The following is a 17,134-nucleotide window of genomic DNA, read 5'->3' on the forward strand; positions in this document are numbered from 1 at the left end:
ACATGGACATATAAATCAAAACCTTTAGATTATTTTGTAAAAGAAATTTCCCTTTCAGGCCCATATAAAATGAGGTTAGGAGGGGAAAACAGTACTTTTTAATAAATAATGAGTAATAAAAATGACTGTATACTATTAAGGGGACATGAATAAAGGTTGAACCCAGTGGAGTTATAAAAGACAATCATTCCTAGATAATTGTTTCATAATTTTCTTGAAAAATATAAGGATAAAAATAGAATTTATCTTTAATCACACAATTTTATGTGTAATGGAATATTCACAATACTTTTCTTCTGCAAAAATTATAACATAGTGTATACAATATATAAACATAAAATTTTATATTCATTATAATTTTTTGACATATCAAAGCAGCTCTCTGGCTGGAGTTAGATAGCTTTTCTTGTTTCAACTTGCCAATACTTAGAGACAACATAGGAACTCACTAGGTGAATCCTGTTTCTGTGCTAATTCGTCAATACGTTTCATTATCCAATGCTCTTTTATTCAGCTCTGATATTCCAGAAAGTAACATTGCTCTGCTATAGTCATCCAAAGTCCATGTACTAAGCAATTAGATATCACCCATATACCTAAAAACAAAAAACAAACAAAAGTATCATGATGTACTTCCACTTGGTTCTGTAAGGTCTGCTGTGCTTCTTGTTACTAGAAACTAAGTAACAAGATTTTCTGTTACTGAGTGTTTTCTATTATCTCTTATAAATATACGTGACTGCTAATACCATATTTGAGATGCAAAATCATAATATAAGGAATTAGAAGTATAAAATATAACCTATATTTTACTATTTAAATCATATGGAAGAAATATTTTATAGTTCTCAGATTTATACAACCATAAATGGGAACAATGCTGTTTAAATCTTGTGATCATTGAAAGTGCAAAGAAAGTTTTTAAAAGAAAAATTCAGTATAGCATACAGAAGATAGTAAGATCTTAATGTTTAGAGGTTAGTATTTGTCAGAAACTCTAGAGAATGTGAATACTGAAATATATTACTTCCATTTTAAAAATAAAAACAAAGTAAAAAATAAAGATATTTTCTAAAAAAACAATTGAACAAATATTCATGAGGTAGTAGGTTTGTGGAAGCTAAGTAATCTTCCTCAGTCTGACCAGTTATTATTGTAATTAGATCTGATGACTGTTGTCACAATAGAATAATTACTTCCTGAACATGTGCAGACCTTAATGGAGTTAATAAATTTTAGTAATCAAATTTATTTCATTGCTTCACCTAAGAAATTATTCTCTTTTATTGTTCTCCATAGTCTCCATTAATTTCTTACTTAATGAATGGATAGGAGACATAAGTAGAAAAACTAGTTTCCTAAAAGGGAACAGATTAAAAATGGCTTCTAAGTCAGAAAAAATGCATGCATTTTACGCAAATAAGCATAAAATGTTTATTCTTGGTTTCTTAATGAATTAAAAGAAGAAATAAATAGGATGATGTTTTTACATGGAATCAAATTTAAAGCATATAAAATAAAAAGCAAAAACAAAAAACAAAATATGTTTCTGTCCCAGATGAAAGATGATCTCTTTTAGGAGATGGAATTATGAACTGTAATTCCTGTGCCAACAGCTATCAAAAGCAATGAATATTATTTAAGCATAGCTTTAAATTGACCCTAGCTTTGCCCTTCTTCACAATCTTTTTCTCAAAACACAAATATACACACAAACATACAAACACACACACAGATTTGCAAAACAAAACCTTTATTTAAAAAAATATCATGAATGTTAGTAAGTCCTGAGCACAGCCAGTGTTCTCCCTCAAACAAACAAACAAACAAACAAGAAAGAACTACTTTGTAGGTAAACACTTATAGAGGATCCTGAAAACTGCATTTTTATCTTCTTTGCAATTAATGAATTGAGGTGTTTCAGATGCATTTCTTCACATGAAATTAAGAATGTATGTGATTATATTTGCATCTTCTCCATCTCTAATCAACATTAGACTTGTTAATCTCTCAAATAACTGTTATATAGAATTACATTAAAGGCAAAAGAAAAGATGGCATACTGAATGGGGAATAAACATTACTATAAAATGAGGATCAATACCATGTGATTCACTACTTTTTCCACATTTTTTTTTAAAAAAATGGACAGAACTAGACATACTAAGCATACACAGGCCCCAAATCTAGGAAAAGAAACTTACCCAGAAAAACAGATATCTGAATAGAATGTAAGATCAGAAACACAAATGCTTTTATCTGCCAGGCTTTGATTTTGGGTAGGTTTTAAATAGCATAATGTTTCCATCATTTGTTCTTTGCTGTTGATTTTATTGGCCTTGGACTCTAAGCTAGGATCCCAAAGCAATTTTCAGAACTTACCCTAGAGAGTTGGTTACACTTCTGAAAGAATATGCCCTGTTCCGGAGGACAAATGTATCCCTTATATTCTGTTGGATATTAACCACAAATGTTTTAGGTTTCATCCCTTTCCTCCCCCCAGAGATGCTTACAGTGCTCTGACTAACATAAACGTCCAAAATACCCTGAGATTATCTTTAACCTTTCCTTTGTGGTTTGCCTCTCATTCTATTAGCTACTAAATCCCCTGAAGCAAATTTGGTTACCTATAAAGTCAAACCTTTCAGTGACTGAACTTTGTAGTGAATAACTTGCTTTTAATTTCCCCTAAAACCTTTTCATATTTTACTCTAGAGCAATGATCTTTGCTCAAACAAAGAAAGACTGTTGATCCTATGCTTGTAGAGTTAATTGACTCTGAAATATACTTACTTACTTACTCCTGGGTATCCATCATAATTAATTGGTTCAGGCTTCAGTTGCCATAGTTACTATCACCCCCCAAAAACTAAAGGTTTTCTGGATGGACACAGGGCAAGCAGCAATGCTACTCTGAATTCCATATGGGACAGTCTAGAAATTATATAGCAGTCTTGATACAAGCCATAATGATCTAAAAGATAGGACGCCACAGGGTAGGAAAAGCTAAGATGGATGAGGAGTTGGGATAATGTATAGGTTGAAATGTTGGTAGATAGCAATCTAGTCTGAGTCTGTTTTCTAGTATATGGCTAGACTTGTGGCTACATAAAAGAGAAAAGTTACTTAACTTTCTGAACATCGTGTCACTATAGATGGAATACATAGCTACAAAAATAACTACAATTATTATCACTGCTGCTATTGCCCAAATAAAGTTGTTTAAAAGTATAGGGAAACTTGAATTTCTTTAAAGAAACTAGAATTAATCAAATCTTATCTTCCCATTGTCAAGAAAGATATTGAGATATTGTGGCCTAGGAAAACTTGAGAACTCATTGTTCTCTTCCTTGTTCCACACAGACACTGCCTCTCACACGTCAGTTGATATCCAGTGATAATTCTTATGACAACTTGCTGTGACTACTGTTATATCTCAGATATGAGATTTCTAATTCAGACCCTCAATAGATGAGTTTTATAGAATATTGAGGAATATTTGAAATGTAAAGCTGGTATTTTTATTTTTAGGACAAAGTTAATACGCTAGGAGGAGGAAGTACATTCTCTTTCCATTTTATTAAACACAGGTTCAGTCTTTAAGGAAGAACCTAAACAAAATGTTTGTCCTGGGGCTGGAGCAATAGCACAGCGGGTAGGGCCTTTGCCTTGCATGTGGCCAACCCGAATTCGATTTCCAGCATCCCATATGGTCCTCTGAGCAATGCCAGGAGTAATTCCTGAGTGCAGAGCCAGGAGTAACCCCTGTGCATTGCCGGGTGTGACCCAAAAAGCAAAAAAAAAAATTGTTTGTCCTACTGCTATTCAGTGTATCAGAAATTTTATGTGAACTTTGGATCATAATGCTATTTAGTACCGTAATGTGCCCTTGGTCTTAAATCTTGCATGCTATGTCATTTCCACCCCTATCAAAATATCCTTTCTCTTGGAAATGGAAGTAACTAGAATTCATTAAGTAACAGAAAATATAAATGATCAGGCAATAGGCATTTCTCTTAGAGACTTATTTTTACACACAAAGCTTAAAATCTTGAGTCTCTAAGTGGAAGGTTTTTAGGCAAAATAACAAAGTGAAAAAAATCAAAAACAAAGGAATAACCAAATGAACTTACAGGTAAATACTGGGATACATTGAGCTAAATTTCCAGGAATATGATTCCTTTCAGCCAATTTTACTTTCATTGCTTTCCTAGCTTTATCTAATGCTTAATCTAGAAAGTCTCTAAAATATGCCAATGGTTGGTTCTGCAGAATCTTCCATATTTATCTGGTGGTCCCTGAGAACCTCCATGAGAGATTCCTGAGCACAAAGATAGGAGTAAGTCTTAAGCACTACAAGATGTGGGCCCAAAACAAAACCAAAAAATTCATATCCATATATTGAATAATTTTCTTTCTTTTTTGGGTTTTGTGAAGAAATCTCAGGTCTTACTTTGTTCTTTTCTCTGGGATTACTCCTGGCAGAGCAGGGGAACCATAAGTGGTACTTTAGGCGGAGCCTAGATCCACTGCATGCAAGGCAAGTGCCTTACCTGCCATATTCTCTTTCTGGCACAAGTGTTTCCATTTTATAAATGGTTGTTTATGTAATGGGCTGGAGCTATAGCACAGTGGGTAGGGCGTTTGCCTCACATGCAGCCAACATGGCCACATGGCCGACCAGAGTTCAATTCCTCTGCCCCTCTCGGAGAGCCCCGCAAGCTACCAAGAGTATCCCGCCCACATGGCAAAGCCTGGCAAGCTCCCTGTGACGTATTCAATATGCCAAACACAGTAACAAGTGTCACAATTGAGATGTTACTGGGCCCGCTCGAGAAATCGATGAACAACGGGAGGACAGTGACAGTGACAGTGTTTATATAATAAATTCTGAAATTATGATTTAATAGTTTTTAAAAATTTCATTGATATTTCTGCTACATTATGCATATCTGTGGTTTATCTTATACACACTTAAATTATCTTTGTGGTTGTTCTGATTACTTTAATATTTCCTCATATTCACATGTGTGGGGACATACATAATTGTGCTTGAGGACTGTTTCTGACTCTGTCCTGAGATACAGCCAGTTGTGTGCAGGCCCATACGTTATATATCTGTCTCTGCACATGTTAGTTATTTGTGTGTTTTGATTTGTGGATCCAGTCTTGCTCAGAGCTTACTCTTATGCTTAGGAATAACTCCTTGCAGAATTCAGGGGACTGTATGCGGTGCCAGGAATCTAACTTGGATGAGCAAAGTGCAAAGGAGAAGTACAAGCAGGACTTTGCTTCCTTCTTTTTTCTTAAGAAGTAGATACCAAGTTCAATGTGGATGAAAATATTGAATATTTCAGATGAAAATATAATATGATGTAAAAATAAAAAGAAGTTTTTATCAATGGATAAGTTTGTGAAGGTGAAAATATGTTTATAAGTTCCCACTGGATAAAAATCTTTTAATTACATCTTCACAACTGTTCTTGAGAAATCATCAGATGATTTCAACTTACGACATAACTAAAACTAGCAGTGTATGTCTTCAGAATCTTACTTATAGTTTCATTCATTTAATATTAATTTAAATCACTATGACATCATCTGGATTTTCTATGATTATTAATAATTTGCAGTTTAGGAGATTAAGAGTCACAGTACTCCATTACATCTATTGCTCAATGTAATACAAAGTAAAGTATGCAAAGGCATACTGATTTCTCTCAAAGTCTTAGGTCATTGTATCAACTATGAATAATTTTTATAATAAGGATATGAATGAAATGATTAACCCTGTAACTTTTATTTTAGTTTTTTATTATTTCTTTTCTTCAGGTTATTCTAGTTGCAATATAGGTAAAACTATTTCTATTTTAAATGTTTCAGGATGAATTTTAGTTGTATTTGTGTAAATAAAATTTGTTTGAACTTTCTTAAACTTTCTGTTTCTTTTGATCCCCCATAAAGTGAGTACTTTAAACGTTTAAAATCAGTTTGTCTCTATCCCCCTCCCTTCCCAAGTCACAGTCACAGTCCTCCCGGTGTTCATCGATTTGCTCGAGCGGGCCCAGTAACGTCTCGATTGTGACACTTGTTACTGTGTTTGGCATATTAAATACATCACGGGTAACTTGCCAGGCTCTGCCGTGCGGGCGCGATACTCTCGGTAGCTTGTTGGGCTCTCCGAGAGGGGCGGAGGAATCGAACTTGGGTCGGCTATGTTGGCTGCGTGCAAGACAAACGCCCTACCGCTGTGCTATCGCTCCAGCCTCCCTTTCCAAGAAATTGAATATAATTTCAAAGGTTTTGAACAGTTACAATAAAAGATACATATATATATATAACTTTAATATTTTGCTGTATTTTTAAAAATTCTGAATGTAAGACATTCTGCTTAGTAGGAAAATGCACTGAATAGAGAATTTTGATGTATATTTTATTCCTTATCATATGGAATAATAGTGGTGTACTGTGAAGTTTTTGTATTATGGGGTTTTCTCATGGAGAAAATTAATAATATATTTACTATCCAAAGTTTTGAATATATTAAATCCAAATGAAGTAAAGGAAAAAAGAAAATGGTTTCGGTTAGGCTGTCTTAAAATTTCAAAAAGCATCCAGTTTGATTTACTCTAAAATCTGGATAATCAGGTCTATTTGACTCAATAAAAAGGAAATTTAGGGGTCAGAGAAAACATACAGGAGGCAAGGCACTTCCCTTGGAAGAAGTTGAGCTCCGTTTATTCCCCAGCAGTGCATATGGTCCCCTACATACTGTCATGATGATTCCTGAGCACAGAGACAGGGACAAATATAAGAAACAGAAGAAAAAGTGTATCTAGTTCTCAATGACAATTCTACAGCATATTGCCTTTGAAAGCAAGTGAACTTCACTAAATAATAGTTGCAATATCAAAGTTTGGACTTATTTCTATCTAACCTAACTGGAACATAGCACTGTAACACTCCATTGTTCACCAATTTGCTCGAGCGGGCACCAGTAACGTCTCCATTGTGAGACTTGTCACTGTTTTTGGCATATCAAATACGTCATGGGGAGCTTGCCATGTGGGCAGGATATTCTTGATAGCTTGCCGGGCTCTCTGAGATGGGAGAGGAATCGAACCCAGGTCCGCTGCTTGCAAGGCAAACATCCTACCTGCTGTGCTATTGCTCCAGCCCAACTGGACCATATAGGCCAAAATGATATTAATGAAGTAAAATATTACTAAATCTTCTTGCACAACAATACTGAGAAACTTTCAACCTAGGAAATAATCATATGCATATTTTTCATGTAGGGAAAATTTACTCCAATTTTATTTATTATTTGTTAAATTTATTAATTTTTATTTATTAAGCTTCATGCATTATTTATTACATTTCATGCATCACCTCGAATAAGAAAGTCTAAGAGTGACATATTTAATATGAAGACAATTTATAATAATGGGAAAATGAAAAGGAATATAAGGAATATAATGCTAAGTGTGAGTAAGCCCAATTTTTTTGACTGATAATATCCTAAGGAAACCTTGGCGGATCTTCTTTGTCTTGATGCTATAAATAATTGGGTTTAGTACTGGTGGGACAAGCAGGTAAACGTTGGCCATAGTTATGTGAATAATGGGGGAGGAATGTTTTGCAAAGCGATGTACTAGAGATAGCCCTATCATTGGTACATATAGAATGAGCACAGCACAAATGTGAGAAACACATGTGTTAAGGGCTTTGAGCTTCCCTCCCTCAGATGCAATCCCTAACACAGAGTGGAGGATAAATGCATAAGATATAAATATTCCTAAAGAATCTACACCCCAATAAGAAACAATAATAAATACGCCATACAGAACATTAAAAGAAATATCGGAACAGGCCAACCTGATGACATCTGGATGCAGGCAAAAAGAGTGGGAGAGAACATGGGAACGGCAGAAAGAAAATGTAGGAATACGAGCAATGACTACAGGAGCAACAATAGAGCATCTGATAACAGTGATGATGCCTATGTAGACTATGCGCTTTGGGGTAAGTTTGCTAGAATACCTTAAAGGATCACAAATGGCAACATACCGATCGAATGCCATGGCTAGGAGCATAGCTGACTCCATCAGAGAAAAAGTATGAATAAAATACATCTGAACTATACAGGTATTCATCTCAATCTCCCTAGCATCAAACCAAAGAATTCTCAGCACTGTAGGTAGGGTAGAAATAGACATGCCCATGTCAATGAGGGCCAGCATGGACAGGAAGTAGTACATGGGCTCATGGAGACTCTTGTCAGTGTGAATGACATGCAGAATTGTGCTGTTTCCCACAATTCCAATCAAATATAGCATACAGAAGGGGATGGAAATAATTTGATGAAAATCCTCAAAGCCAGGAATTCCAATGAGGTAGAATACAACATATGATCCAATACTTGAATTAGAGTTTCCAAAGAGGCTGCCCCATGAAGCCATTTTCTTATTTTATAAATGAGGACTCCTAGATGAAAAAGAGCACTGCATTAGTAAGAGAGACACTTGTAATTCTCTATTATTTATTTTCTTAATTTATTGATTTGTAGGTAGAGCTTCTATATAGTTTGGAAAATGATTTTTGAAAAATTATTCAAATTAAAAACAGGCTGCAACTTAAACCTTTAGATGGTTTATGAATTTTTTAGTCATATGTCCATCATTTTTATCATAATAATTTTTCATTTTGAGACATTCATAGGATATTTATCTATTCTCTACCTTATATTTTATTCAGCCATATTTCCCCCTTGTATTTTGGTAGACTGTTTAATTAATTTTTGGATTCATAACTTACCTGCCATTGATCTTTGTGTATGATATTACATAAGGACATATCCCTTGATCTCTTTTTGGTAACATTCCTTTTCATCTAACAGAGATAGATGAAGGCATGCTGTTAGAATGAATGTTAGGCAAATATTAGGTATGGAATTCATAGAGTTAGTTGTTTTGTTTGGCTTTTACTTTTGAGACAATCCACAACATTATCTAGTCATATATTACTAAACAATTCTATATACACTAATGCTTCAGTGAGTCTGTAGTTTTACTAATGTGACTTCCAGGGATAATATTGATTTGTGAATCATTTCTTCATTCTAATTCTAGTTTATCCTTATTTTTGGCACTGAAACTTATGTTTTGTTTTCTTATTCTCCCATCTGTGAAGATGGTATTTTAAAACATAAGCTTTATTCTTATAGTTGTCATAATATTAGTACCGTAAAATACCTCAAATATATCAAAATAAAGGCATCTTTTATGTAATATGTAATAGACTAAATCTTAAAGACATACGTGGTTCCTGAAGTCACATAGTTCAGAGTAAGAGGCTTAATAAATTTATTAATTGGTAGTGCTGAAGGAAATAGAAGTTCTCCAGCACTTGCTCATCTATGTGGTTCTTGCCACATGTTACTAACTGGGACAGCACTTTAAAGTTTCAGTTTTAAGTCTATCATCAAGTTTCCATGAAGCCAAAAATGTGAGAAAAAACAATAAAATTAGTTCAATTCAATATGTCATATCTCAGTAGTTGACAAATCTATACCTGGTAGTACAGGTGTAGATTTGTTACACTCTATACCTATCCTATCACAATAACAACACAAAATCTGAGGTCTGTTTCTAAAGCCCCTGATTTAAATAATCTATACCTCTTTCCCACAAGATTCAATAATTCTTTCATAAAAATTCATTTGACTGTTATTGTATATTTCTCTATAGTTAAAGAAAAACAAATGCTACTACCTAATAACTTCACTTTATCTGTACTTTATACCTCAAGTTTGTATCTTACTGAATATTTTGCACACTCTTGGGATAAAACAATGGATACAACTAATAAATGACCCATTGCTCTTAGGCTACACATTGCTTGACAAGTAAAATTTCAATATCTGAGTAATATCTCTGGCTTTTTCTAAAATGCATCCATGTTTTATTTGAGCATATTTTATCTTCTCACATTTCTATAAGACTTTATCAAAAGCTGAACATAGAAGAAAACTAAGAGGTATGAAAATGGGAAGTTTTAGATGGTCAGAGAAGGAGTAAAAGGGAAGAATTAGAATTATATATGCAATAAGAATTATGCTTTAGGAAACAGCTGTAGACAAACAATTGCCAGGGGATAGAAAGATCATTAACTGTGTTTTCTAATTTAATTTAATTTACACTGAAAGCCCTCTAGCATGCAGTTATTTCTTTAATTATAATGAATTGAAATGATTTGAGAGAGAAGTGAAAAAAATGTTACCAAGCCAATCATTCAAGTTCATGAACTTTTAAGATATTTAAAACCCAAATAAAACAAAGCAATACTAAAAGTTCCTAAGGTATAAGTTAAAATATATATTTGGAAAAGATTTTGTATATTTTTGGTGAGAAGGACTGATAACAATTAAGTGAATAGGGAGTTGTAGAGACAGTACAGCTGTTAGGGTGCTTGCCTTGAACACAACTGATCTGGGTTCAATCCCCAGCATTCCATATCGTTCCCTGAAACCCACTGGAGTAATTCCTGAGTGAAGAGCCAGGAGTAATCCCTGAACATTACTGAATATGCCCCCTTCAAAAATTAAATAAATGGGATTATTATTGATAATTTATAGATCAATTGAAATTGTATAAAAATATGATTTAAGGAATCATGAGAACACAGAAGAGTACAAAAAATGTCCTTACCTCACTCAGCATTCCTTTATCTAGGCTCCTAATGACTCACTAAAATATCTTCTTTAAATTTCTTTTATAGTTATAATAGTATTGATGTACAAAGTCATTGTATCCCCCTCACCACCAATGTACTCAATACTACCAGTATTGTAATGTCACTTTCTCTCTGCCTCTTCTTCACTCAAATTTACCAGAACAAAACAAATCCATCTGCCCTATTGAAAACCCCGTAACAATATGTGAAAATTTGATGCTTTCTCTTCCTACGTATGTGAAAAGAGAAATATTTTGTTTTTTTAGACTTTCCTGCACAATATTGTGTTTTAATGCTTAATTAACTATATTTTCCTTTCAGACAAGTTCAGTTCTAACCTTATAATACTGCTACTTTGGATCATCAAATAGTAGAAACTCTCTATTTCTATTTGTATAATAATCCATGTCTCTTCCTCATGTCTTTTATTGACTTACTAAGACATCTACAGGAATCTCATTGCATGTCATACTTTCTCATGCCATACTCAGTTTTCTAAAAAATTGACTATTTACCTTACTTGAATCTACTGTCCTCAAGAAAACAGAATCAAACTTTTTACCACTCTACTTTCAATTCATAAGTTAGCTGCAAACTTCTTTACATGCTTTATTCTCCCACTAATAAGATACTTACCCAGGTCCGTAGGACAGGTCAGTTTCCCCATAATTTAAATGACTTTCATAGCTTTTCTCCCTTCTGTATAATCAATATTCAAATCGGAGATTATTTCCTTAACGCTATAGAAATACATTATCTTATGCATATGTGACAAAGAAGATTTTTATGTCATGAAATCCTGAGGGAATCATAACCATTAATAAAGCATTAGGGAGTTGTATGAGACTTTGGGACTTGGGGATCAATGTTGCTCAACATGAGAACTGGGAATTTCTACTGTAATAGGAATTACCTAAAAAAGATAGAACTAGTAAAAGATCAAGAAAACTCTAATTTTCCATTTATATTTGTTTGTGAATGTATGACCTCATTATTAATAGTAAACATTATATGTGGCTATTTTGCAACATATACACATTTTGCAACAGATACTTGCAAACATTCCTCCTTCAACCCTGTACTAAAAAGATTCTACTACAGGATTTTTGTACCTTACATTTTTCATGTCATCGCTTCTTAACTTTCTTAAATGCCTGATTCATTTTACCATCTGAGACTCAAAATTAATGTTCCCTCTTTAAGAGTCCTATGAGGGGCTGGAGTGATAGCACAGCAGGAAGGGAGTTTACCTTGCACACAGCTGACCCTGGTTCGATTCGCAGCATTCCATATTGTCCCCTGAGCACCGCCAGGAGTAATTCCTGAGTGCAGAACCAGGAGTAACCCCTGTGCATCCCCTTGTGTGATCCAAAAAGGAAAAAAGAAAAGAAAGAGTCCTACAACACCATCTTTTTCTAAGTTCTTCCTTTGTATTCAGTCTTCATCACCGCAACCCGTTAATTCCCATCAAAGAACTGTAATTCCTGAAATATGTTCTGCTTACTAATTATTGATTTTTTTCTCTACTATAGTATTTTAAACATGCTTGTGTAGTTTATTTTTTTTTATTAGTGAAAAACCATGAGGTACAGTTATAGGCTTACAAATTTTGTGCTTGGGTTTCAGTTATACAATGATCAAGTGCCCATCCCTCCACCAGTGCCTGTCATCCATCCCCATGGGTCCCAGCATCCCCCCCACCCTCATCCCCCCCCCCATCCCATCCTGCCTCTGTGGCAGGGTATTCCCCCTTGTTCTCTCTCTCTTCTTTTGGGTACTGTGTTTTGCAAGAGAGGCTTTGAGTGGCAATCATGTTTGGTCTATCGACTACTTTTAGCATGCTTCTCCCACCCTGGGAGGGCCCTCACAACACCCTTCATTTGGTACTCTCTTCTCTATCTGAGCTTCCTTTTCACCTAGAGCTTGTGGCTGGCCTTCCATTCATGGAGCAAAATTCCTGGTACTAATCTCAGCCATTTCTGGGTGTTACTCTCCCTTTTTGTTGCTTTATGTTCCCCAGATGAATGCAATCTTTCTGTGTCTATCCTGCTCTTTCTGACTCATTTCGCTCAACATGATACTTTCCATGTAGTACCACTTGTATGTAAATTTCATAACTTCATCTTTTCTAACAGCGACATAGTACTTACTCCATTGTGTAAATGTACCAAAGTTTCTTTAACCAGTCATCTGTTCTTGGGCACTCAGGTTTTTTCCAGATTCTGGCTATTGTAAAGAGTGCTGCAATGAACAAACAATTGCAGATGTCACTTCGACTATACCTTTTTGCCTCTCTGGGATATACTCCCAGGAGTGCTATCGCTGGGTCAAATGGCAGATCAAATTCTAATTTTTTGAGAGTCGTCCATACTGTTTTCCAAACGGGTTGGACCAGCCGGCATTCCCACCAGCAGTGAAGGAGGGTCCCTTTCTCGCCACATCCGCACCAGCAGAGGTTGCTTTTGTTCTTGTGGATGTGGGCCAGTCTCTGTGGTGTGAAATGATATCTCATTGTGGTTTTGATTTGCATCTCTCTGATGATTAGTGATGTAGAGCATTTTCTCATGTGCCTTTTTGCCATTCGAATTTCTTCTTTGCGAAAGTTTCTGTTCATTTCCTCACCCCATTTTTTGATGGGGTTGGGTGATTTCTTCTTGTGGAGTTTAACCAGTACCTTGTATATTCTTGATATCAACCCCTTGTCGGATGTATACTTGGTGAATATCCTTTCCCATTCTGTAGGCTGTCTTTGTATTTTGGTCAATGTTTCTTTTTAGGTGCAGAAGCTTCTTAGTTTAAGATAGTCCCATTTGTCTATCTCTGTTTTCACTTGCTCGGCCAGTGGCGTGACATCTTTGAAGATACCATTAGCTTCAATATCATGGAGAGTTTTGCCGACTTTGTCTTCAATAAACATTATGGATTCTGGTCTGATATTGAGGTCATAAATCCATTTTGATCTTACTTTTGTGCATGGTGTTAGGCAGAGATATGAGCCCACTTTTTTGCATGAAGCTGTCCATGTTTTTCCAGCACAGTTTGTTGAGGAGGCTTTCCCTGCTCCATTTCACTTTTCTTGCCCCCTTATCAAAAATTAGATGATTATATGTTTGGGAGGAAATGTCAGTATATTCAACTCTGTTCCATTGGTTTGCAGCTCTGCTTTTGTTCCAGTACCATGCTGTTTTAATTATTACTGCCTTGTAGTAGAGTTTGAAGTTAGGGAGGTTGATTCCTCCCATTTTCTTTTTCCCAAGAATTGCTTTAGCTATTCGTGGGGGCTTATTGTTCCATATAAATTTCAGGAGTGTTTGCTCCATTTCTTTGAAGAATGTCATGGGTATCCTTATAGGGATTGCATTGAATTTGTACAGTGCTTTGGGAAGTATTGCCATTTTGATGATGTTGATTCTCCCCATCCATGAACAGGGGATATTTTTCCATTTCCTCGTGTCCTCTTTTATTTCCTGAAGTAGCGTTTTGTAGTTTTCTTTGTACAGGTCCTTTACTTCCTTAGTTAAGCTGATTCCTAGATACTTGATTTTCTGGGGCACAATTGTGAATGGGATTGTTTTCTTGATGTCACTTGCTTCTCTTTCACTATTTGCGTATAGGAATGCTATGGATTTTTGGGTATTGATTTTATAGCCTGCCACTTTACTATACAAGCCTATTGTTTCTAGGAGTTTCTTGGTAGAGGTTTTAGGGTTCTCTAAGTATAGTATCATGTCATCTGCGAATAGTGAGAGCTTAATTTCTTCTTTCCCTATTTGGATGCCCTTAATATCTTTTTCTTGCCTAATCGCTATTGCAAGTACTTCCAGTACTATATTGAACAGTAGTGGAGAGAGTGGGCATCCTTGTCTCGTCCCTGACCTTAGGGGGAAGGGTCTCAGTTTTTCCCATTGAGGATGATGTTTGCTGTAGGTTTGTGGTAGATGGCTTTAACTATATTGAGGAAAGTCCCCTCTATCCCCATTTTGGCAAGGGTTTTCATCATGAATGGGTGCTGGATCTTGTCAAAAGCTTTCTCTGCGTCTATTGATATGATCATATGATTTTTATCTTTTCTTTTGTTGATATGATGGATTATGTTGATTGATTTCCGAATGTTGAACCATCCTTGCATCCCTGGGATGAATCCCACTTGGTCATGATGTATGATCTTTTTGATGAGTTGTTGTATTCTATTGGCTAGTATTTTGTTGAGAATCTTCGCATCTGTGTTCATCAGGGATATTGGCCTGTAGTTTTCTTTTCTTGTGGTGTCTTTGTTTCCTTTTGGTATTAGAGAGATATGGGCTTCATAGAAGCTGTTTGGGAGAGTTTCTGTTTTTTCAATTTCCTGGAAAAGCTTGAGAAGAATTGGCAATAGGTCCTCTTTAAATGTTTGGAAAAATTCGCTAGTAAATCCGTCTGGGTCTGGGCTTTTGTTTTTGGGAAGACTTTTGATTACAGTTTCAATTTCCTTGATGTGAATAGGTCTATTCAGGTACTCTATATCTTCTTGATTCAGCTTTGGGAGATGGTAGAAATCCAGGAATTTATCCATTTCTTCCAGGTTCTCGTGTTTCGTGGCATAGAGACTTTCAAAGTAGTCTCTGATGATCTCTTGAATTTCTTTAGTTTCTGTTGTGATATCCCCATTCTTATTTCTGATTCGATTTATTAGGGTTCTCTCTCTCTCTGTTTCTTTGTGAGTGTTGCTAGTGGTTTATCTATCTTATTTATTTTCTCGAAGAACCAGCTTTTGGTTTTATTGATCTTTCGGATTGTTTCTTTGTTTTCCATGTCGTTGATTTCTGCTCTAAGTTTTATGATCTCTTTCCTTCTGCCTGATTTAGGCTCTTTCTGTTGATCATTTTCTAAGGTCTTGAGCTGTGAGGTCAAATTGTTTATGTGCATCGTTTCTATCAACTTAAGATAGGCTTGCAGAGCTATAAATTTTCCTCTTAATACAGCTTTCGCTGCATCCCATAAGTTTTGGTAGTTTGTGTCTTCATTCTCATTTGTTTCCAGGTATCTTTTGATTTCATCCTTGACTTCGTTCCTGACCCACTCATTGTTCAGCATCGAGTTGTTTAATTTCCAGGTGTTTGATTTGGTTCTCTGTGTCTGTGTGTGATTCACTTCTATCCTCAGTGCATCATGGTCTGAAAAGATGGCTGATACTATTTCTATCTTCTTGATTCTGTTGAGGTATGTTTTGTGTCCTAGCACATGGTCTATTTTGGAAAATGTTCCGTGCGCACTGGAGAAGAATGTGTATTCTTTCTTTTTGGGGTGTAAAGCCCTGTATAAGTCCATAAGCCCTTTCTCTTCTATTACTTCTTTCAAAGCCAATAATTCCTTGCTGGGTTTTGTTCGTGTTGATCTATCCAGAGGTGATAAGGCGATGTTGAAGTCTCCAAGTACTATTGTGTTGGTAGTGATGTCCTCCTTAAAATCTGTTAGCAGTTGTTTTAAATATTTAGCTGTTCCCTCATTAGGTGCGTATACATTTAACAGTGTGATTTCTTCCTGTTGTACGTATCCCTTGATGAAGAGAAAATAGCCTTCACTGTCCCTTCTAATCTTTTTCAAGGTGAAATTAATGTTGTCGGATACTAGTATGGCCACCCTAGCTTTTTTGAGGGAGTTGTTTGCTTGCAGGATTGTTTTCCATCCTTTGACTTTGAGTCTGTGTTTGCTCTGGCGGTTGAGGTGAGTTTCTTGTAGGCAGCAGAATGTTGGGTTCTGTCTCTGTATCCATTTTGCCACTCTGTGTCTCTTAACTGGTGAATTTAGACCGTTGACATTGAGAGAGAGAATGGTTATGGGGTTTTGTGTCATGTTTCTGTGCGGGTGTGTTATGGTTGTAGGGTTTGTCTTTTCTTATAGTAGCCCCTTTAGGCCTTGCTTTAGGTTTGGTTTTGAGTCTATGAAGTTCCTGAGCTGCTGTTTATCTACAAAATAGTGTACTGTTCCTTCGATTTTGAGGGAGAGTTTAGCCGGGTAGAGTATTCTTGGGGAAGCATTCATTTCCGTGAGTTTTTTGACTATATCTCGCCACTGCCTTCCGGCTTGTAGGGTTTCCTCTGATAGGTCTGCTGTGAATCTAAGGGATGCTCCTTTGTATGTGATTTCCTTCTTTGCTCTTGCTGCTTGCAGTATTGTGTCTCTATCGGCAGTATCGATCATTCGAAGTATGATATGTCTTGGAGTGTTTTTGTTGGGGTCTCTTTTAGCTGGCACCCTTCGGGCTCCTTGAACCTGAATGGCTGCATTGTGCAGCTCTGGGAAGTGTTCGGCAATGATTTGTTTGACGAAGTTTTTTTCGTTGGGATTGTTTCCCTGAGGTTCAGGTAGTCCCATGATTCTAATATTGTTCCTCTTGGAATCATCTGCTAGGACTCTGATT

At 35.8% G+C, this 17,134-nt stretch overlaps 1 protein-coding gene across 1 annotated transcript; it reads right to left on the reverse strand.

Moving 5' to 3' along the window:
* Positions 1-7,481: 7,481 nt before the first annotated feature.
* On the reverse strand, positions 7,482-8,462 carry LOC130025463 (olfactory receptor 51I2-like). The gene has a single exon (XM_056116403.1). It carries the CDS (start codon positions 8,460-8,462, stop codon positions 7,482-7,484), a length of 981 nt encoding a protein of 326 aa, XP_055972378.1.
* Positions 8,463-17,134: the final 8,672 nt, after the last annotated feature.

Source organism: Sorex fumeus, unplaced genomic scaffold, assembly GCF_029834395.1.
Source record: "Sorex fumeus unplaced genomic scaffold, SorFum_2.1 ptg000030l, whole genome shotgun sequence".
Lineage (NCBI taxonomy): Eukaryota > Metazoa > Chordata > Mammalia > Eulipotyphla > Soricidae > Sorex > Sorex fumeus.

Bases quoted from the DNA above. Each gene is read 5' to 3' on its own strand.
- LOC130025463 (XM_056116403.1), bottom strand. From the start codon at position 8,462: ATGGCTTCATGGGGCAGCCTCTTTGGAAACTCTAATTCAAGTATTGGA.